Source organism: Mustela nivalis, assembly GCF_964662115.1.
Source record: "Mustela nivalis genome assembly, chromosome: 9".
NCBI lineage: Eukaryota > Metazoa > Chordata > Mammalia > Carnivora > Mustelidae > Mustela > Mustela nivalis.
This window is the reverse complement of record NC_139028.1, coordinates 88,995,613-89,020,080: the sequence shown is the minus strand read 5'-3', so window position 1 is coordinate 89,020,080 and position 24,468 is coordinate 88,995,613. Positions and strand designations below refer to the sequence as shown.

General features: G+C 40.8%; 1 protein-coding gene across 5 annotated transcripts in view; it reads left to right on the top strand.

The window, feature by feature from the left end:
* The window catches only part of MPPED2 (metallophosphoesterase domain containing 2), a 175,224-nt gene that overhangs the window by 45,693 nt on the left and 105,063 nt on the right, over positions 1-24,468 (top strand). For 4 of the 5 annotated variants that reach the window (XM_082682730.1, XM_082682733.1, XM_082682731.1 and 1 more), the window contains exon 3: positions 3,398-3,579. The exons of the other annotated variant lie outside the window; for it this stretch is intronic. In XM_082682730.1, the coding sequence (XP_082538856.1) occupies positions 3,398-3,579 (182 nt within the window). The remainder of the gene's footprint in view (positions 1-3,397; positions 3,580-24,468) is intronic. 5 annotated transcript variants of the gene reach the window in all.

Genomic DNA, 24,468 nt, shown 5'->3' with positions numbered 1-24,468 from the left:
GTAAGATACTCACTTGCTAGGATACTTGACATGATGCCTTAGGGGAAATGGTCGATCATTTGAGAAGTCAGCAGCATAAACAGTAAGCAGTGAAGTTAACTAAGACGGAAAATGTAGTCTGTGGGTCTTCGCACAATGAGAACAGGTAGATCTATTGGTAGTCGGGGTCTCCCTTAGACGTGCTGTTACGGTGAAAATACTTGACTGCCTTGACTTTTATTTCCAAAGCATTTAGCAAATGCCCAATTTGGAAATAGTAGTTTCCTGAGGGTTGTCTTAACTTTAATTATATCTGTTGCAACTTGCCTACTCTGCAGGATGTCTTATTTTCAACTCTGAATGTCTTTGGGTGGACGTGTCTTCCTTCTTGTGACCCCGGGGTGATATTTGTCATGTTATCCTGCAGCGTGCCTCTGGCATGCTGTGCTGTTTTGTGTCCTGAAGCCCTCTCTTGCCTTGTTTTGAGTTCTGGGGGTAACAAAGGACATTCCTGTCTCTGGGTCAGAGGATAAACATGACTTATGCATTTGCCTATTTATACCTCCCCCATTCCTTCCCCAAGTCTCTACCTCGAATCAATCCTCCATATCACTCTTAAATATCCACCTGATTCTCTCTGGTGACATCAAGTTGGTGATCTTGGTGGGTGAACCTTCTTAGTCAGTCTTCCTGTATACTTTTTTTTTTTTTTTAAGATTTTTATTTATTTATTTATTTGACAGAGATCACAAGTAGGCAGAGAGACAGGCAGAGAGAGGGAGAAAAGGAAGCAGGCTCCCCGATGAGCAGAGAGCCCCATGCGGGACTCGATCCCAGGACCCTGGGATCATGACCTGAAAGGCATGGGCCATCCAGGCCCCCCTCTTTCTGTATACTTTTGACTCATTTTATTTCAGCTCAAAGCTAAGCAGATGCATTTTCTCCCTTTTCCCTTTCCCCTCTATTTTTCTATTCTGTGGCCTTTCTTTCACTATTAATTCTGTTGGACATTTAAATGTTTCTCTGGAGGACATGGGAAGGTGGGGCGAGAAGTGAAGCCACTTAAAATTGGTGTTCTTGTCCGTGGCCTCAGAAAGTTATTGCCCAATGTAGAACTAAGATGGGAATCAGACAGATGATGTACCAGAGGATGATCTGCTTCTCTAAATTGAGGAGAAGTCACAGAATAGGGGCCTGTTCACAGTGAAGGGCTTATATCTGTGCTACTTTCTCATAAATTCAAAATGATAACTATAAGGCATGTCCCTCTGATAAGTGATGGATGTGTAAAGGATTTCGATATAGTAGTTGTGCCTGGAGGTCAGCTAAGTTACAGAAAAGAGGAAGTAGAGACTGTGTCTGTATATTCCCATTAGGTTCGGAACTGGAAAATAAAGATGTACTTATGTCTGTATGTATATGCGTATATGAGTATTTGAATTATTCATGTATTTAGAAGTCCAGTGGTTGATATTTATTTAATTTTCATTCAAATGTTGGTGGATTAAGCATCAGTGTGCATGGTCCGATTCCAGGGAGCATCTTAACTTTTGACAGGAAAACAGAATATTACGATCACTTTCACTTTTCCCTTCCAGTCTGCTGCAGAGAACAGTCATTCATTCTCTCGGGAAACTGCTTTTAGAAGACAGGAGATATTGACGAGACTGGAACCACTAAGACTGAGTGTCATAGAGTCTCAGTAATGGAAGGGAAGTCACCGGACGCTTCCATGTATATGGAAGAGTCAACATTGGATAGAATCGGAAGGGTTTCCAGGTTACTCATAAGATCTCAGTGGATTAGTGAATATTCTCCATGGTAATAGCGTTATTAATTTCTAGCCTTTACAGGAACAATTCATTAATTTTTTGCAAAGTTAAACTTTTTGGGTTTCCAATTAGACCCACTGCGTTAACCAGTTCATGGTGCCTCCCCCTCTCCTCTCCTTTCTTCTTACTTCCCCTCCTTCTCCTGTGACAAAGGGAAAATTACATTAAAAGATTAACCGTTAAAGACATTCAGGACTATCCAGGTTGTCTCTCGATGTCTTTACTCTCCTCACTGAAATTGCCATTGTTAAAACAGATGGTTTCTTTTAGAAAACTGGGAAAAAGAAAGAAAAATTAAACAAAGCCTGTGGAGGTAACACATGTAGGGAATCTCGTGGTGAGCGTTCAGCGTATCCTCTGCTGCATGTTAACGAGGAAGGGTGGGGCTGTGACATGAAATATTGTTCCTTATTTAATGTTTCACACTCTGATCTCCGCATTGCATATTTGCCTCTCTTGTGACCTTCTCTTTGCCTTTATAACTGCTGCTTTTCACCCATAATCCAAAATAAGTGTACATTCCTACAGAGAAATTAAAGGAGGCTGTCAGTGTAGAGTTAATATAGTTAAAGCACCCTTAACTCTGCTACAAACCCCTTAAATAATTAAAACTGTATGCTTGAAGAGTCAGATTTGCATTTCTTTACCAAGTTTATTTAGCACACTTTGTTACACTCAATTAAATGAGACTGTTCTGTTTCATTTTCTTTGCTTCGGGTTGATCATTTTGCCTTTTGATTCTTATGCCCTAGTGTAATTTCACAGTGCTTAGGTCTCTAAAACTATACATATATTAATGCATATGTAGATCTATACACACCCATTAAAAGGCTTACTGTTTGTACTGAATAGAATCTTTGCCCAAGGCATCTGAGCGTTGCAAGTCTGAGGTGTACCTGGGACTACAGATAATTCATGGTGGTAAAGAAGGAGCTTGACAATGTTCTTTTAACATTCAGTGTTTCTCTTTTAAGTCCTGTTATTTTGACGTCCCCTTCTCTCCCCACCGCTTGATTTGCGAATGTCTTAGCAAAGACAAGAAGATACAGGTGTAGAATGGTTGCGGAAAGGAAATTAAAATAAGTTCTATCTATATCTCTCCACCTCTCAGTTGGCAAAGCATGTGCAGGGTGTTCTCTGTAAATTAGTTCACTGCTTAAGTTATGCATGTTTAAGAAGGAATAAATGTAGTTATCCATTTCTTAATGAGTAGTGGGATCAATTGGAGCATGATGAGAGAAAATAGCATAATTTTGCTTCCCCAGTTGGGGTTCAATATCCCTAAACTTCACCATTAATCACTCTATCCGTTTCCTAGGTTATTTCTGATTTTACATGTAAGCTATTCTTTCCTTTTCACTCTCCTCCCAGGTAAGTAAGCCTTTTTGAATTTGGTCATTGGGGTCGGAGATGGGGGATGCTTTCTCCTGTGAACCCCAAAGTCTCCCTTGTTGCAACGGCCGCCTCTGCCTTTGCATCAGTTTATCTGGGCGCGTTCACGGATAACCGTCGATATGTATGTGCAATGACAATGACAAGGGTTCTAATATATTTAACTGTTATGGGATCTGTTATGTCTACTTTAGGGTCGACCCCATCCCATATGACACTCCAAAACCAGCGGGCCACACGCGGTTTGTCTGCATCTCAGACACGCACTCCAGAACAGATGGTATCCAGATGCCTTATGGGGACATCCTTCTCCACACAGGCGATTTCACCGAGCTGGGACTGCCCTCAGAGGTTAAGAAGTTTAATGACTGGTTAGGTAAGGAATGATTGCGTTCTGGCGCCCCCAATTAACCTTTCCCGTCCGAGTGTCACTCACTGCGTCCTAATTGAATTAGAGCACTTGGAAGCCAGCTCAGCCATTTCTCGTATGATATGCGGTGGTGTCTAGCTTTAATCCAATTCTGTTAATTAAAGATGAATTTTTAGATATTTAATTTTACTGTGCATCCTTTCAGTGCCTGGCCTCAGCGGCTCTGGGGCAAAGGGACGGAAAGCTTTGAAACCCATCTCATCTCACTCATGCTGCTTTAATGAGGGCATTCATTGGCACACAAGAGACCTAGAATCATATTTTTAATTCATTGGCTCTGCAGTCTTTCCCAGATATTATAAGCAAAGATGTACAATTGACCTACTAGGAAGAGAACATTTCTAAGAAGTGGAGGAGGCTGTGAAAGTATTTCTATGAAGGGAGGGTCCTAGCACAGTGCTGCTTTTGTGGGCAGCTTTCCTAAGTGAACCAATGGGGCCCCTAAAACTCCTGACATGATAAGTTGTCTTGCTGTAAAGCTCCCCAAACTTGGAATGTGAAACCACCCTAGATACACCAAGAAAAGGATAATGACAACTTTGTGGTTACTGTAGAGGCACCCATAGGTCAAGGGTTATGGAAAAATGTGTGCTCCTGGGTCAGACAGTTGCCAAATATTAGCATTACAAGGCAATCATGGGGTTATTCGTAGCTAGATTAGATGACACATCTTCCCCCCTCCCCAACATGTTTTAAAAGAATCCTCTTAGGTGAGGACTAGAAGGCAAGGGTTCTGAGATTTTAGAATCTCTAAAGACACTAAAGAATTATATAGTAAAGAGCAGAAATCATGCTGAAAGAATAATGTCATGAATAATATGTCAGTCAATAAAAATTACTCAGGAGATTTAGGCAGAAAGTTTAAAATTCATTTTGCATCAGACTAAAGCAGGGGCTGAGAAATTTTTGAATAATTGATGAAATGATAAAATGTCTGTGTGAATGGAAAAACAGCATTCATTAATAACAGTTAAAATATTTTTTAAAGCTAAGCCTAACTACTAACATAACAATTTTCAGTTTTCCCCTGACCTTGCCCATCTAGCCACATTTTATGTAGTTGGCATCTGAGGATGTATCTGGTCTTTTACTTCTGGCTATTTTCATTGAATATTATTGACATGATTTTCAACGACTTTGCATAATTTTCATGTTCGTCCTTTTAAATCGTAACATGACATTAATATTGTTCTGTGCTTTTATTTAATGAGGGAATTCCTCTAAAAATGAATATTGATATTGATAATTTCTCCTCTGATACCTAGCACTGAAATTTGCATTTTCATTTATTTGTATATGTCTTCTTGCTTCTATTGACTTATTTCTTAGGGTAAAATATTGTATAAATTAAATTACTAAGTAAAAGGATATGAAATTCTTTATGGTTTTTGCTGTGTGTCGGCATCTTGCTTTCCAAGGGGATTGTAGCCATGTAGTTTACTAAACAATGAATGGATACACCAATGTAAGCATGATCGCGGCAGCATTGGATATTGGAGCTTTATATTTTGTGCTGTTTTAGTAGTTACTCAGTCATCTCGTTTTAAACAGCGGGATACCTTAAATAACATTCAGCATAATCTCATTTCTATAGATAACTCAGAGATACAGAGAAGTTAAATGACTCTCTGAGTCTGTTTGTGGCAGAGTTGGGTCTGTAAGCCAGATCTTTTCACTTCTCTTTTGCCTTTGTAAAATTGGCTTTCAAGTACTATTCTCTCTTAATTTTAGCAATTTTTATTTATGAACTGTTAGCAGGCTGAATAACTTGAGGTTGAATCATGACAGTCCTAAACTGTTCTGTGAAACTGAATCTCAACGCAGAAGTGATCTAGCTGCCTTGACAATGTTGATTCGTAAAGAAAGGGACTAGCACTGTGGGAAGTGTTTATAGAAGTACAAGACAGGATAGACCTGGTTATAATCTTGTTTAGCCACTGACCTTGGGCAACTGAGTTAACCTCTCTTTTCCCCTTGGTTTCCCTCTGCAGAACTAAGGATTAATACTACCTGTCTTTCTGGATTGTTGTGCAGATTAATCAGTAAATGATTGCTGCTAGTAAGTTTTTGTGGGCCATTAATAACTGAATGGGGAATGTGGTGAATGGACCATCAACAGATATTTAAAGGGTAAAAACAAGAAGAGGTCAGAGGAGTTATTTAGTAGATTAGAAGTCAACACTGGGAGATTTTATAAGGGAAAGTACTCTGTAAATGGAAATGTGCCGTAACTAAGGAAATAAAATGATAAGGAAATAAAATGCTAAGGTCCACTTGCACGGTCAGTTTTTTCTCTTCTCCTTTCCCCTCTGATCTTGTGTGGCAGAAGTAAGAGGCCTCATCAGAGGGTGTAGAACACGAGGCCAAAGGGAGCCCATGGGATAAGGATAAAGTTGGGATCCTATTGGGAAGGACCAGAATAGCTCAGTTACCCTGGCAACCTTATGGTGCTCTCAGAGTGAGAGAGGGTGTGAGATTACGCTCTGCCACTTGGCTCAGTGGAAGCCTCGCACCTGAAGAAAGTGCTTCCAGCAACCGTTGCCAGATGACCTAGCAGAATGGAGTCAGGGGTCAGATCGGTCTGGGGCTTTTGTCTTAACAGGGCATCCAACTCTCACTGGCATGGGTCGTTACCGATTTTGGAAGACCCCTCAAGTTCAAAGAACCTCTTATTGATTTCCATCTTTCTGCTTTAGACTATCCCGATCATTGGAAACAATCTGACCATCCCCCCAGCTCCTTTCTTCTCCAGCAGGCTCCTGTATTTCCACCACAGGCCAGGCCTTCCTTCTGTCCCTGTGTCATCCCTCTAAGGTTGGCATTGTTATCCCATCTTCCAGATTGGGGACCTGAAGCTCAGCTGGGGTGACTTACCCCAGGTCGTTTAACAAATAAGCTCAGAGAGAGTATCAGAGAAATCCACTCAGATTCACTTGACTACTCAACCTGGGATTGCCTGGCCCCAAGGTGTGAGCCCTTTTCTGTTACTACTCTGCTTTGTTGAATGGGCTTGAAGCAACTGGAAGGTTGCACATCAGGCTTGAATTAAAACACAGTAGTTTTTAGCAGTTTCATATGGTAGACGAGTAGCTGTTTGACCATGTGCTACTATTTGAAAGATGTATGGAAGTCCTGCCTGTCTAAAATCTTAACCTTGATCTACCAGCTGCGGGGCCTGAGAATCCCATCATGACTTCCCTGTTGGTTCGGAGATGATGGGTCCTGGTTAATTCATGCATAGGCCACATGGCGGGGTGACACAAAGTTATTAATGTAAAGTGATTTATGAGATAAGCTAGCACAGCACAGGGTCATAAGAAGATAGAGCTCGAATTAGATAAAGCCAGACTTGGGAAGGTAGGATACCATATGAGGATTGTAAGCAGCTGGGAAGAGCCAGTTTTGAATTCCCTACTCTTGGTAAGTTACTTAAACTCTTGAACCTTGATTTTCTCTTTTGTAAAATGGGCATCATAATAACAGTATACCCCCTGATGGTTGTGCAAATGCATTCTGTGATGAAGCTGAGACCATTCTTAAGGCAGCCCAGACCTGAAGACAACTTTCAACAACTAGTGTGGATAAAGACAACAGAGCCAGAGGCAAAAAAAAAAAAAAAAAAAAAGAATCCCCAAACCAGAAACTAGAAGGGACTGGTACCACGGATTTAAAGAGGGATTTAGATTGTAAGAGGGAGGACCAAAGGGTATTCGGAGTAGAAGCAGACAACAAGCCCCCCTTACTGGACTCAATCCTAGGACTTTTAGAAGCTTCAGAGGTCCCACCTCCTAATTTGAGAGGAGGGTACACTGGTTGGAGATGAAATGAATTGCTCAGAGTCATTCAGAAAACAGATGGCCACATGGGGACTAGAACTTGAACAGGGAGGGGTGTTGAATGAACCTGTATTATCTGTAAGTGGTAGAGTCCAGACACCATACCTGTTCCCCACCCCCCAAGTACACGTATCATTCATGCTGTCCTCACATGAACTGATGAAGTTGTTCTTGTTACTAATGAATAAGCTATTAGTAGCTTCTTCAGTACTTATGAGGACACTGAGCCTTGGTGAAGTTCACTTGTCTATGATCCTAACAACTAGGAGGTAACCTCAGCATTTGAACTTGGGTCCATCGGACTCCCATTTCCAGAGTGTGTCCTCCTGTCTTTCTCTATTCCCAGTGTGGGGCTTAGAATCCCTGCTGGACGAATCATATCCTGGGTAAAACGGTGGTTCTTTGAATAACTGCCTCCTTCGACACATACACTCACATACACGGATGCTGTGAGTCTCAGGTGGGTTTATGGCATGTTAGAACAGTTTTATGGTACAACCTCTGTCTAGGTGTTGGCTGCTGGGAGGGCGTTTTGAGGTGGGGAAGCATTCTTAACATTTGGTGTAGACAATTCCAATGGTAGCAGATTACAAAGAGGTGAATATTGACGATGTAGCCAGGCATGTAGGCTACGGGGGATGTCTAAATCATTTTGTGACATTAACATTTCATCACACTCATCTCAGTCCTTGAGATGAATACCCACTGACTGGAGCCCGACAGTCTTTTTTCTTTTGTGGGTTGGTCTCTCCCCCTTGTGAACACTTCAATTTTTAAAAAAACCCCAGGGGGCACCTGGGTGGCTCAGTGTGTTAAAGCCTCTGCCTTCGGCTCAGGTCATGATCCCAGGATCCTTGGATGGAGCCCTGCATCGGGCTCTCTGCTCAGTGGGGAGACTGCTTCCCTTCCTCTCTCTCTGCCTGCCTCTCTAGTACTTGTGATTTCTGTCTGTCAAATAAATAAAATCTTTAAAAAAAAACCCAAAAAACCCAGCATATTCTGACAGCTGGCTGCCGATGCTGATCTGGCTGGTCAGACACCCGAGTCCCCCATCTCGCAAATCAGCTCCCCTTCTTCCTACCCAGTGGCCGCCCATGGGGCTATCTTGAAGGGAACAGCCCAGGGTCAGAGAGACATGTGCCTTCTTATTGCCAGGGACTGTAGGGTTGTGGGAAAGAGGGACAGATCAATCTTTCCCAGAGAAACTCTTTTTAAAGTGATATTAGGGTCCCTGGGTGGCTCAGTGGGCTAAAGCCTCTGCCTTCGGCTCAGGTCGTGATTTCACGGTCCTGGGATCAAGTTCCGCATCGGGCTCTCTGCTCGGCGGGGAGCCTGCTTCCCTCTCTCTCTCTGCCTGCCTCTCTGCCTACTTGTGATCTCTCTCTGTCAAATAAACAAATAAATTCGTTAAAAAAAAATAAAGTGATAGTTAAATCCTCTTGTCCCATTAATATGTTAGGTCAGATATGCTACAGGTATGTCACAGGGGAATAGGCTTTGGAGAGCTGAATTGGGATCCTAGCCACTCAACCATTATAACATTTTCTTTTTTATCTTGGCACAAATGCATCCTAATCACAGGCTTGGCTTCAAAATAAATTTGCCAACTATAACACGCTTGCTAGTTACGATGTGATTATTTTTATTGGTAGTAAATTCTGTACCACACTGATTTGCCTGAAAGTACATCGTGTAAGCCATTGGGCTACGTGTGGTCTTCCTTCCCTTTACCCGTTTTCTTCCAGCCTGTGCCTCTTTGATATTCTTTACTGTTCTTCACTGTCCACTTGGTTTCATCCCTGCTGTCCTCTCACCTTGAGAATATTTTTGGCAGACGTCTTCTTGAATATGGCTCATGCATATTGAACTTTCATGGTGGTTCTGTAATTGTTTGCTTGTGTCTTCCCCACTAGCCAACAGCGCGTGCCTGACGAGCCTCTTTGTACACCCATTTTGGAGTATAGGGCTTGAGGCACAGTATGCAGAAATGGTTGTTGAATCCTGGAGTGAATGAATGAGCATAAAGGTACCAGGCTTTTTTCTGCCTGTACTTTTGGCACAGACTTTAAAATTATGTAGTTCCGGATGTAAAATCTCTTTCTCTTTCCTTCTCTTTCTCTTTCTCCTCAAAGTATTTATAGCACTCAATTGGCTATTGTTAATGATTCCTACATATGGTGCAGAAATATTATAAAGGGTTTGTTGTTGTTTTGTTTCCTATTATAATTAGACCAAGTTCTTGGGTGGCCTGTTGTTTCTGCCTAAAGATTACATGTAACAGTCTAGCCAGTTAGAATCCCTTTTAGCACAGCCCTTGAACTTTCCATTAAGACTTTTCCTTGGTCTTGGTTGTTATGTAATAGCTTTGAACTTCCAATTTCTCCAGGCCTGAAAGGAAGAATGAAAATATTCCCAAGGAAAATCTCAACAAGAAGATTATTTGTATTTGTGGGAGCATTGTATTAGGCATGGTTATAACCGAGTGTGACTGTAACAAACATCACAGATTGTAGACCTATAAATTGATTTTGCTTCTTTCAGAATAATCATATCAGGAGACTGTGTCCTTTCTCCAGCAATCTTGTTGTTAACCCAGAGTTTTGGAGCCGGGCTTTAGGAAAAGCTTTCACAGTCAGGGCTATTAATTTCATTCTTATATATGCATGCTTGATTACTTAGGAAGAAGAGACAAGTGAAAGGGAAAAACAAAATTATCTATGGCCAGAGATAACCACGGTTGACATTTTAGTGTGAATCTTTATGGAATGTTTTCTGTTCATACTTACACACACACACACACACACACACGCATATCTTCTACCAAAATACAGATTTATGGTAGTACTGCTTTATTGTGTGTTTTTCATCTTAATATATCACAACTTTCCACATCAATAAACATGGCTAAAATACTTTGTCCCCAAAAAAGAATATTTTTAATAGAACTAAGACACACATAAAATTATAAAATTTCAAGTATTTGATGTGTGCAAAGTAGAAAATATACATCCCTCTATGAGGCTATCTTTAGAGTAATTCTCTTTGACTATGAAATGTGAGAGAATTTTTTTGACTTTCTGTTTCTGTCTTGAGTTTTCTCAATAGCAGCAAATATTCACCCTTTAAGGACTTTTTGTTTAAAGACTATTTTTAAAAATTGTTACAACTGTGCATATTATCCTGTAACTTTAAAAATTAACACATCATGCTCATAGCATTCTCCTATGTGGATGCACTCTGACTTATTTAACCAGATCTCTATTACTGGACACCTAAGAAGTCTTCATTCTTTTATTACCTGCACTAGTGTGATGAAAATCCTTTCTGCTCTCTCTTCGCAGACATCCTTAAGTTATATTTGTAGGCTATCCCCCAGCAGTAGAATTGTTGGTCCAAATGATACATATCTAAAAAAAATGGTTTTATTATATATTGTCAAATTTCCCTCAATTAAGATTATCATTCCCCACTAATAATCTCTGTAGCCTTTGAAAATTTGTTTCATGTGTTTTTGAATGTCTTCAGTGTCAGAAAATCTTCATCCTCTAAGGGCTTTTTAAAAATGAATGCAGACTCTTTTTCTCATGGTGAAAACTTCCATACTCATGGTGAAAAAATGTAAATAACGGTACAGGAAAAAAAAAAAAAGGATCACCAGGGTATCTTACAGTTCACAGATAACTTCTCTTCACAGCTCGTATGCGTCCTGTTCTGTGGGATACGAATGCATATCTAAGTACTGATGTGTAGAAAGACAGGAGGGTATAGAGTTAGAGCATGAGTACTGGACTTTATCTGCCGTGTTTAAATCCTGATCTCAATATTGTTAATGCTGTGATCTTCAATTTATTCCTCCGTCAAAGGAGAATTATTCATGCTTAGTGTATCTTTCTAACCTATGAGGATGGTTGTAGGTTAAATAATATAATGGTCAAGCAGTTGAATGGTCAGTAAATGTAACTTGCTCTCTTGTGCCAAATGCACCATGACTTCTTCCTGTCCTGTTGGTGCATGTCTCTTACTCCCTGGGAGAGCAGAACTTCAGCAGAAGTGGCCTTACAGGCACTTGTGTTGCAGTGACCTGCTGGCTTGAGGCCCATTCTGCGTGCAGAGCTGAGCAAAGGGTGAACACCTTGGCTTTGTGTGGCCTCTGGAAACCTGGCTCTGTCTCCTTCACATACACACACCACAGCCAACACACATCGACATATTCCTAGATTCTGATTCCCCCTGAGCTACACACCCGAGGGGCCAGGCCTCCCCTTTTCTTAGCCCTCTCTTCAGTGTCCTGTCATGTCCCTCCTGTCCTGATCGTGAATCTGGCACATGCCCTCTCCTCTCCAGTGTCACGGTACCTCCTTTTGGGAACCATCCTTGTGCACTGGCTCCTGCTTCAGAAAATCCAGCACACCAGCCTTCAGCCAGGTGATCGGTGGCAGATTCCAATTTATGTCCTAAGCCCTTATACATAATGATTTCTAGACATGGTTGTCACATTTAAGGCTTCTGATTTTTTTTTTTTTTTGAACAATACAAAATTATTAGGAGCTGGAGCTTGTGAAGTGGTCAAGTTGAGAGATACCATTTAGAATAAAAAATAATGATGTGATATAATGGCAACAAAAGTCCTGGGGATGTAATGTGCAGCAGGGTGGCTATAGTTAATAATACTGTATATTCTAGTACAGTGATGCAGTATAGTGTATTATATTGCAATACTATATACTGTGGGATAGTTATATATAAGCATTACGTATTTGAAAGTTGCTAAGAGAATAGATCTGAGAAGTTCTCATCACAAGAAAAAAATTTTGCAACTATGTGTGCTGACAGAGGTTAGCTAGATTTATTGAGGTGATCATTTTGCAGTATATACAAATATCGAATCATTATGTTATATACCAAAAACTAGTAAAATTTTTTACATCAGTTATACCTCCGTAAGAAAAATACACAAAACAATGGTGTGGTGCAATGATATCTAGTGAAGTGGGTAGCAGCTCCCAATGAAAAGTTTCAGAAATGATTTGAGCAGGTGAATCTCATTGGAATATTTATGGACATATAACTTTATTACCACGTAATAGTCATATCTAATAAAGAGCCTTTGTAGGAGGCTTGGAGAAGGACAAACAAGATGACTTTTCCCATGATTTATGGAGAAGAAGGTGTCAGAGAGTTCTTTAGAGCCTAGAATTCCCTGATTGTTATTGTTTAGAGTTTAATATCAAAGGAGTTTCTTAGCCTTTAGCTTGCTCACAAAACCCAATCTGACATGCTGCACTTTTTAGCTTTTGATTCATAATTTGGTTTTTCCAGTTATCATTCTAACGTTATTACTTATTTAATAGCTTCTGTTTCTATTTTAAGCACTTTACTGAGGGTGTTTGCTTTTTTTCTCCTTAGTATGAAATTGTTGACTTTTAAAAAGTGCCTGTGAAGTACCTGTATGTATTCTGTTGTGTGCATACAGACATTCTGTTTTCTTGCATGTACTAGGATATTTGCTTCACCTGAATAGTTGATTCATGCTTGGTATCTACTTGTCCTTTTTTACATTCAAGAATCTTTTTCCCTAAGGTGAATTACTTCATGGTCTAATTTATATATAAAATATTTTCCAATAAGGACAAAATTCATTTTAAAGCACGGTTCAATTTTGATATAGAATTAAGTAAGATTCTTGGGGTGGGGGGAATGAACCCAAATACAGAACAATTGAATACGCTCAATGAAGTGAGATTGGATTTTGTTCCATTAGGAAGGATCGTTAGTGACCTGAGGACATTATGACTAGGTCATTTGTGATCCGTGTGAACCTAATCCTCTTTGTTATGGCCAGCCATTTTCTTAAATTACATTAATTATAATGCTTCTAATTTATATGACATCCTTCCTCCAAAGGACTCAAAGTACCTTTGAGTATATTAGATCATTAATGCTTATAATGGTTCAGGGAAGTTGATATGGGCAGACGGTATTGCTGATGTCTTGCTGATGGATGGATGGAGATCTAGAAATGTGGAAGGACAGGCTGGGGTCATATTGTGAGTTAAGGTAAGAACTGGACATTTCACTACATGCTTCTTCCGGCTTTCAGTTCCAAAACTTCCTGTCTTCTCCTTTTCTGAAATCATCGGCATCTCTTAGAAAGAAACAGACATGGGCAGGACATCATAACCATCACTTCCCCAGCTACACAGAAAAAGCGAGGTAACAGCCCTTTGAAAAGGGGGAATCTTTTTGTATTTTGCTGTATGGTAATTGTATCACCATTTAAAATAAATAAAATTTAAAAAGGAGTTTTTTGGACACAAAAAAGTCTTCAGCTTTTCCAAGCCATATGATCCAAGAGTTTGGAAAGCTGAAGCCCCCAACTTGCATGCACTTGACCCTTGAACAACAGGGGTTTGAACTGCACGGGTCCACTTACATGTAGTTTTTTTTACAGTACTATGGATTATTTCCTCTTCCTTATAATTTTATTAATAATGTTGTGTGCTCTAGCTTACTTTATTGTAAGAATACAGTATATAATACATACAATACATGCTAAATGTGTATGCACCTATTCCGCTGTGTGGGAGGGCTGGCACTCCTAACCTCAGCATTGTCCAAGGGTCAGCTGGTATTGCTAAATCCTGGAGCAGGATCCTTGTCTCCCAGAACAGGAAGGGACTTCATCCTCAGAAGATGATGTGCATCTATTCTAATTACCTTTTAAGGTCCAGGTCCTGCTTTGGGACATGCACTGAGATTGTAGAAGGGAACGAGAGGGTAGATCATTGCATTTGGAATCCAGACATTGATTGCCAGTGTGATTTCCCCCTTTTATAAGCAACTGGAACTCAGCATTTCAGCATCTTACTCAGTTTCTCACAGATTTGTTAATGGAGGGTCCAGGAATAGGAGCCTTGTTTTCTGTCTGGTGTGATGTCATTTGTCCTCCTATGTTAATACTGTGTATCAAATCTGGGAGATTCTTTGAGATTTTGAATACGGAATGGAGTATAGATTTTATCTTAATCTTTTTTGTCCAGACCCTTGTGTCTAACTAGTGACTAGGTGTTTTGCCATAAACTGTAGAAGGTACACAAGGTATCTCAAAACCAGTGTATCTCAGACTGAATTAATATCTCCTCCAAAGACTGCTCATTCTCCTGAACTCCCCTTGCAATTTCCATCACTGTTAATTCAGGCACCCGAAGTGACTTTTGGACTTCCACTGTGCTTAAAGAAACTGCCAAGGCTTAGCCTTCCATTCATTCTTCTTTCTTGGAATCATACATGAATGGTAACATTTATTGAGCACTCATCGTTACCAGACCCTTTATAGGAATGAACTCATTTACTCTTCACGGTACTTAAGTTGGTTGATGCTGTTGTGACCATTCTTACAAATGCAGAGATGGAGGCACAGAGCCCTTTTTCCATGAGGTCTCCCACCAGACTGCTATTTTTTGAAATGTATTTTAGGATCCATTAACTGATGGGAGAAAGTCCATCGTGACGTTCAAGGCTTGTTACGAACTGGTTTAATCAATCTCTCCAGCCTCACTTCCCACCATACTTCTCACCATCCTCTCCTTAGCTCTTTGGGCTTCTGTCTTATCATTTTCTCCCTGCTCCCTGTCATCTGACCACAGCCGCATTCTGGTCCATGGTATTTCCACCTTGAACCTTCGTACTTAACAGTTTCTTTGGTCTCTGGGTCTCTGTTCAAATGCCTCCTCCTTGATAAGGCCTTATTTTTCCTATTTCTGTGTCTTATTTGTTGTTCTTCCTCCAACGAGGGCAAGCTCCATGAGGGTCTGCATTGTCTTGTCGACCACTATATTCTCTACACCTACAACACTTGCTGACACATAGGAGATTCTCCGAACATGTGTGTTAGTAAACAGATAGATAGATGAAAGCAAGCTCCAGAAGAGCAGCGGGCATGTGTCACTGGCTCCTTGCCATTGATGGGGTTGCAAGCACAGTGCTGGGTGCCTAGTAAGTACTCAGTAAATTTTTGCCAAGTAACTGAATATTTGTGCCTGTTGATCCTGCCGGTCTTGTTTTTTGTTTTTTTTTTTTTCTGTGAGCTCTTGCCAGTTCTTTAAGGCCCAATTCAAAGTTACTTCTTTTTTAAAGATTTATTTATTTGACAGACAGAGATCACAAGTAGGCAGAGAGAGAGAGATGGGGAAGCAGGCTCTCTGAGAGCCCGATGAGGAGCTCGATCCCAGGACCCTGAGATCATGACCTGAGCCGATGGCAGAGGCTTAACCCACTGAGCCACCCAGGAGCCCCTCAAAGTTACTTCTGTTCTGAAACTGGCCCTGCCATCCCTGGTGGTGGTTATCCCTTCTTCCCTTCCACACTGTGTTCAGCCCATTACTACACATTACTTTTAGGGCTTCTGGTCTCCTCTTCTGATTATGAGCCTCCTGAGCACTCACTCCAGTGGAATCTTTAGCAAATAAGGACTCCTTAAAAAATGTTTGGTTTTCTTCACTTCATCACTTTACTTCCATGAACAAAATGCGTTGTTTCCCCGACCTTCAGCCACCTCTTCTCTGCAACACAGAAGAGATGAAGTGCCATGTAGATGTTAGAGAGGATTGTTTCATTAACATTAAATCACAACCCTCCCTATCTTGTCGTGCAACCTCTGAATATATTTCCTGACTGCAGCTCAGGTTTCTAGGTAACGACAGTCATCCTTAGACCAAAGTGGTCCTCCGTATGGCTTTGAACTTGCTGATACTTAATAGATCGCTTGCATTTGAGCTCTCCTACCTCCTCCCAGCCTGCCTGTGTATTGTTTCCTGGAATCTTTTTTCCAGCTGTCCCCTGGGCTTTTGGTGTCATTTTCCTGGCCCTTCAAGGCGCATGGAGAGTCAGTTGTGCTTCTAGTCTGTCGCTGCGCGCACTAATTCTTGACGTTTCCCCAATCCTCCCTCCCTCTTTTGACTGATAAATTTTCATTATTGGTTTTGCGTGAAAGTCTTCAGGGTTCCACTCGGCCTGACCCCTGTGGTCACTTAGTGATTACATGCGCCAGCTGAGGTAATTTATTCACTTTGTTTTGGTGTGAACATGTCCCATGGGTCTTGTAACTGCTGTAATCACTTGACCCTAGTGACTGTTAAGTGCTTTAAACACAGTTATTTTAAATTTATAATTGTTTTCATTAAAAATCCCTTACAGTAACTTAACTGACCTTGCTGTCAACGTGGCGTTACGTGCAGAGGGAAGAAATGAAAATATTATGATGCAAATAATATAGTACTCATCAGAGATACGCAGCAAATCATTAGCTCACCCTACACATGTTCACTTGGAGTCGTGCAAGGAAGATGAAAGAGAAGAGGACATAATTACAGCATGGCCCACATAATGCAGTACAGCCATTCCAGCACGTGGGGCAGGCCACTAGCCTAGGGAGCGGGACGTGGAGTCCAAGGTGAAGTTCCAGAAGGACCACTCTTATATAGACAGCACTTCTTACACCAGTGGGTAGCCCCAGTTTATTAATCATCTGTCAGTTAACATTTTTATACTTTTACATTGAATTTAATTTCAATTTCAGAAAAGTGGGAGGTACAATGAGCTCAGAAAATGAAATTCGTTTGATTGAAGGCTGCCAGACTGTGAGGTAGAATGTGCTAGGTAATGAGATCAAAAGAGTCTTGATAACCTGGTATTAAAAACTTGCACAGTCAGATTCTCTTTGTGTTTCTGGCCTGGCTGAGTCAGTCCTTATGGAAACTTGAAGGTACATTCCAGAGCTGTGGGTGGAAGGAGTCCTTCAAAGACCGTTGATTAGTACGCATTCATATTTTAGCCTCAGATGGGGGTCCATTTTGAAACTCACAGTTAGATCGCTCCTCTTGGTTTTGTTTTTGTTTATTATTGTTTTGTTTATTATTGTATATTATTTTGATTTTGTTTTGCTTATTCTTGTTGTTGTTCTTTTTTATTACTTAGGGAAGGAAATAGGAGTAGTTTCTCCGGTGTTGTTCCTGATTAGAGCTCCTGTTTGTCCATAAGGTGCTTTTGTACCAGGTGTATAGAGGTGCCCCTGGACCAGATGAGTACATGTTTGTTGAATGGCACACAGCTCCCACTCACCTCTTTGGCTGCTGTTCTTGTGCAGTTAACAACGTTTGCAACCATATAAGGCAGACTGCAAGTAGTCTTCTATTATGATTTGTGTCTCCCAAATGAACATTCTTTTTGCTTGCCTTTTTTTTTTAATCACGTATCTTTGATAAATGCTCTTATGCTTGTATTTGCTTTTATTTGTCACCTTGTGATCTTCTGATATTGTGGTATATGCCACATTTTTATGTACATATTTTGAAATGAGATATATAGGGATTCGATTTTAGTACTTGTGATAGTCTATAAAACACACATAATTGTCAAAACATATATAGAGTTCTTAATCAAAGTGTTTTTTTCTCATTTTGAAAATTAGAGGAGATTTTTACAATGCTCTAGGAAAGAATCACATTGGGGGAAAATGACTTTTATTTTTAATTTTACTGCCTGTATTTCCTAGCTCTCTTCGCATCTGGAGTTTGTTTTAGAACCCTATTTGGTGTATCCAGAATGAATAATTAAGCAACCAACTATACCATGCATTATTGATCGACCAGATTTAGATGTTATTACTACAAGTTTTGTGTGCATTATGAAACTGACACAAACTTTTCAACCCATTCATAAACTCTGTTGAAATTTCAGGAACAGGAAGGAAACAGCACATTTTTTTTTTCCTTCTTTCAGGGTAAAGTTATACAATTAAACTGTATTGTCTCCCTTCTCCCTGCCACTTACATGAATCTCATTTATCCTCTACACTGAATTCTTCTCCTTTGGATGCAAATAAGGTTGGGAGGTAAACTCTCTTTCTCTCTTGAGGAGTCAAAACTGCCTGAAAAGGACATCTGGCTGTAAACTGGACAATCTCTGAGCTTTGATTTCTCTGTAAACTGTGGAGAAGGAGGTTGTCTAGTTCTTAACTTACTGACTCTAAATAACTTCATATTACAAAGCTGATTGCGATTGAGCGTCTGTAGTGTATCAAAGCCTGTGCATATCCCCTGACTTTGGAGTTGCTCATTGAGCCAGGGCACAGGGTCTAGTTTCAGTGATGGTGGATCTGAAGGATAAGAGCTACATGTAGTTAGTCCTACACAGAAAGCCATCCGTTCTGAGTTTCTTGACTTAGGAAAGCAAACTGGTATTTTCACCTTTTTCATTGCCCAGTTTCACATTTCTCACGTTATGACTCCTTTCTTCACAGAAAGGCTGAATTCAGTAAGCATTGGGATTACAGAGCCAAAAAATGACTGGTCTATGAAGTCACACAAGCATCTTTGAACTTGTATATTTAGCCCCGTGGAAGTGAGGAAACTTGTGATTCTCCTATAAAAACAGGTAGAAACCAAAAATACATGCATGTCTGCATGTTTGTAGGGCCGATAGAGTTTTTGCTTCTGGATATTTTGTTCTTTGAGAAGGCCACACGACGGTTAGAGGTGGCGAAAGGCATAACGTCTACCTTCACGTGTGTGTACCTGAGCCCCCCTACCCAGTGTGCCAGAAACCACTAAAGCAGGAAACCATAATGATGATAATCACATAGCCAAGTATTTTTCCTCTAACTTTGAAGCACACAGATGTGCACGTGGGGGCCTGCTGAAGCCTTTACCTTAGATGTGAACGCAGAGGTTAGAGATCAGCACTGCCTTTCCTGGGCAGATCCCACATATAACTTACTATCTTCATCTCAGATATCTTTATCACGTTTTCTAGTTTCTTTATTGACGAGGAAGAATGTAAAGATCCTTGCAAAAACAGTCTGAGTGCAGACTACTTCTAGATTTTTATGATTCTTTTCCCCTCACTTTTTAAAGTGCTGTCCTTTACTCCTGGTACAAGAGCAAATTTATATAGTCTTTTAATGTTCCTATTTCATTGTCTTAAGTAATATATAATTACATGAGGCAATTATGGTAAAAAATACAGCTGGCGTAAACTGGTTGGAGGAAAAAGCAGGTGGCTCTGGGATGCCGCCCCTGGGAGCAGGAGTACATGGGGTCCCCAGGGATGACTGTGACTGTCATTAGTCAGTGCACTGTGGGCCGCAGCCAACATGTGTCTCAGCGGGATGGGTGCATGTCCGTTAAAAAAAAGTCTGGGATTTCTAGAAAAATCTAAAACAGAAAGTATGAGTAGTTTCTGGTAGTTGTTCATAATTTTCCATATACTCTATTAGTACTTCCTAGATTTAAGTTTTTATTTTTACCTATGGCCTCTGTCTACCCTGCAAAGATTTAAAAAAAAAGTTGTAGGTAGAGCTCAGTGACAGGGGGCGTGAAATTTTTACAACTCTGTACTTATGCATGTGTCTTTTATTTTTTATTTTGGTACGCCCAAATGCTTCACGGAGTAGGATTCTATAGTCTAAGGTACTGGGAACATATGGGAGGATCTTAAGTTTTAAGAAGGGTCGGGTCTCCTAGGAATATTTTATATGTGGTTTTTAAATAAGGTAAATTTGGAAACTCCCTTTCCCTGGGTGGGAGGAAGGACGATCAGAAACTTGTGCAAGCAGTTTTGACTGTCCTCTCTTCATTCTCTTCAATGGGGTTGGAAGGGTTGAACTTTTGGAAGAAGCTCTTAACCCCTCACATAAGTGCCCTGCTCTGTCACCTAGAGAGGAACGGAACAGACCACATGAGCACGAGCACGGCCGAGACAGTCAGGCTTATCCTTCATTGGGTTTCCTCCCACTTTTTGGACTTAGATGGTTCAGAGTTCCTGCAGTCTGCCTTCTTCATCAGATATGCAGGGTGTACAGGGATCTGCATATCCTTTTATAACATTTCACAAAGCTCCTCAACCTTATTAGTCTTCAAAATCCCTTTCATCTTGCATGTCTGTGTTCAAATCTATCCCTTTTAAAGAATGTGTGCTTGTGGATATTAGGAAAATGTGTCCCAGGTTCATACTACCATTGGGGTGTACCCTGGTGTGACATATACACGCGCACCAACTAACAATAGCTATAAAAATGAAATCTTGCATGGGCTGTGCCCTGTCTTCCCAGTCAGCAGGAACAATGCTTTTGGGGTTGAAAGGAAGCTTTATCACCGGGGAGGTGTGCGTGGGGGGCTCTCGGCTCAAGAAGCGGGGTGGGGGAAGTGCTGCAAATTTTAGTATAATGCATAATGTTGAAAGAAATTTTATCCCATCATAAAGATTAGCAGGCTGTGTAATTCAATTTAAAATTGGTCGGCGTGTCCTGACTATTATAAAGCCTTTCTTTTTTTGTTTTATCGCCATTCCATTATTTTAGGTCATACACCAATACAGAATGGAGCATACAGCCAAACCATACAAAGTCTCTTTCTGTGGTTCCACCCATTGGAGAAATTGTCGGTGAATGCACGAGATTATCTTAAAATGAGTTAAGAAAATGCTTGCTCAATTGAATGCCTCCTTGTTTTCTTTCTTGCATTTTTTTTTTAAACATAAAATGAATTTCTCTGGGCAAGCAACCATTGAGAGTGAAATCTTTTAAAAAAGCATTTGCCGGACACAGGGCTTGGTTCTCAAAACTCCAGCGTTAGCACTTATCTGCAGTATCATGGGCATTACTGTGCCATTGAAAACCAAGATGCAGTAGCTTATGTTAATGCAAGACTGACAGACCCACATCTGATGGCAATTACCCATACTGGGGGGTTAATAAATGTTCTTAGAATTACTGTCTTTATTTTCTTTATTACAAGAAAAATGGGCCGCTTTCTAAGCTGTGCCTCCTGCTTCTTGCTCCAGTCTTGGTGACTTGCTAATTAACTGTTTTGGTTCCAGTGTTTCATGGGCTCTGCTGGGTTTAATATTCCTGTTAGGGAAATGCTAAATCCTTTGGTCAAAGTCGTAGGAAAAAAAACTACATTAAATTCAGCAAACATTTATCCAGGTGCTCTTTATGAACAAGAGATGAGGAGCTATAGAAATCCTAATAGCAAGATTTCGATGCGCCAGGCAGAGTGTCTGGGAAATGAAGGTGTAATAGTTTCTTTCTTTCTTTCTTTCTTTCTTTTTTTTGGTCTTTTAGTGAGGAGGCTTAATTTTTATTCATGTTCTTTAAGAGTTTCAGTCCTAAAGCACTTTGTTAAGAAAAGTCTTCCTGCTGTATCCAGACTCAGTAGAAAAGATGTTAGGAATGATGTTATCGAGGTCTGCCATGTTGTAAGATGGGCAGGTTCCTGGTTTGGTGTCATTCATCTTTTGTCATATTCGTGCTCTCTGACTGTTGTAGACACACATTTGCCATGGTGAAATGTATGCCTGCTTTACTTTAACTCTTAATGGCCAATTCAGTCTTCCAAGTATCTCTGCTTGAAAGTTCCTGAAATGACCGTGACCGTGGCTTGGTGGGATTTTTAAGTTTCCTTTACATTGTAGGCTGTTCCATGTCTTCTGAAGGTTCTTGGCATGTCTGTGAGGCACGTTGAGGTCAGTACATGAATCCAGCAATCAGGAAGACAAGAAGACACAGGCAATTGTTGTGTCCTTTAGGTTTTTGGAAGGAAATTAACTTTGGTTTTTGATTCTAATCTAGACAGAATTAAGGTTATCCAACCCTTCCAAGGGGAATTAACTTTTGAAGCTTTTTACCTAATTTGAAAAGGGGTTAATAGATCCACTCAGTTTATCCTGGTATGTCCCCCAAATCTGAGCAGCTCAGTTTTCCCTAGTTCAAGTGTCTTCTCAAACACACTGCTTATCAGAATGTCCCAGGCAGAGAGTTCAAAATCGAGATTCTGGAAGTCTAGCTTATACTTAAGGAATCAGATTTTCTACTGGTAGATCAAAATAATCAGAGCTTTAATGAGCTCTTCTGTGGCTTTTCCAGTTCATGACCACTGTTCTTCCTTATGACAGTATCAGTTGTCAAGTTCAGGGATATTATTCTGCAGGCTCTCATCACCTGTAACAATAGGCCATTCTTTTCCACTGGGACTGCTGTGTATTTCAGTTACTTTATGTGTGAAAGGAGATAATTGTTCTTACCTCCTATGTTTCATGCAAGAATTAAGTAGGTTAATGTATATATAGTTTTTTAGGACTGTGGGGAACAGAGGGTAAGTGAGGTATATGTTGGTTGTAGGCCTCATAATTGTCATCATCTTTTGATTTGTTTACAGAGACTCTGCATATCTATGCCAGTCGCCAATCAGGATCTCTTCCCAGGCTGTATTGTAAGGAGGAGAGGAAGGGATACAAATAGCGTTGTTTGGGAGAAATGCTATTAATTAAGCGTGTCCAAGTATAAACATAGTGAGTTAAATCAGGAGGCTTTTGGCTGCAAGAAACAAAATAGCTTAACTGGCAAGGGACTTATTATGTCGTATAACAAGAAGGCTGGGAGTAAAGCATTTTTCAGGATCTGGTAATTCAGGGGCCTGAGTTCTTTCAGCATTCCTTTCTCCTGTTCTCATATGTTATTAGCCTTGCCACAAAGGTTGGACAGGGACTGTTAAAGTTCAGGCAGAGCAAGAAGGCAGAGCATGAAGGTCAGTGGGAAGAGGGGCTGTTCCTGTCTCATTGGGCCCCACAGGGGGCCCTTCCTGTCTCATGGACCAGGACTGGGAGACTTGCACCTCTTTAAACCAGTCCCTGGCAAGGGAAATAAAATTACCACTTCGTCAAGATCTGTTCACCTGGGTCTAAGAATAGGCCCACTTTTCTTGAGCACATGGCTTCCCTGGGGGTGGGGTGGGGTGGAGAGGTGGGGGATGAGTACGTGAACAGAGAATATGTGCACATTCGGTCCAGTCTCGTACCGTTTTTACTTCCTGCACGGTTGCTTCGACCCGAGACCCTTACTATTGATCTTACTGAGGCAGCAAGTGGAATAAACACATTTTAGATTTTCAATCACAAGAGTAGATTTTGAAAAAAATATTCTTTAGTTATGTTTTAGCTAATCAGTGATAAAGGATGGCAGTATTTGAGTGTTCTCATGAGAATTGAGGTTTTAATGGAACCGTGTGTTTGATATACTGTTCTGCACATCTCGTGCATGTGTGTACATGTGCGTGTGTGTGCACACCTGCACAGATGTGCTTCATGCCTCCTTACATCGTGTTTCACATGATTAGGGAAGTCTTTCCTAAGTGATTATTGATAAAGCGCTGGGAAGACTGAAAATGTTGACTGATCCCCCTCAGAGACCCTTTCCTTGGGGTGCCTGGGGTGGCTCAGTGGGTTAGGCCTCTGCCTTTGGCTCCAGTCATGGTCTCAGCGTCCTGGGCTCGAGCCCCACCTTGAGCTCTCTGCACAGTAGGGAACCTGCTTCGCCCTCCCCCGCCTCTGCCTGCCTCTCTGCCTACTTGTGATCTCTCTCTCTCTCTGTCAAATAAATAAATAAAGTCTTTAAAAAAAAAAAAAAAAGACCCGACCCTTGATTGCCATGCCTCGGTAGATATCCACTATGACTCTCTTTCATAGCACCTGCTAATTCCCTGCCTAGCATTTATCATAACCTAAGTTGAATTAGTAGATATTTACTCCTTCATTGTCTTTTGCTCCTAGCTGAGTATAAGCTCCAACAGGGGCTCCATAAGAGACCCTTTTCTGTTTTGTGCATCATTAATTCCTAGCCCAGACCAAACATACTGACTGTCCTACCCAACAATCTGGGGGAATAGTGTGACTGTTGTAGAAAGACTGTGATCATTCCATGGGCATTCTCAAATCTCATCCTGACTTTTGAGAGGGTCGGGGATTTAATGAGATTTAATGGGATCTAATAGGATTTCTTTTCCACAGGCTGCTGGATTAGGAAATTAGGTTGAGACCTGACTTTGCAAGAATTTTGAAATCAGCTTTTTAAATGAGCTCAAAGGGAAAGGAAACTACAAAGTGGGTGAATCTGAGAACGTGCAGTTGAAATGTGCCACATGACAGAATTTAAAAGTAAGAATGG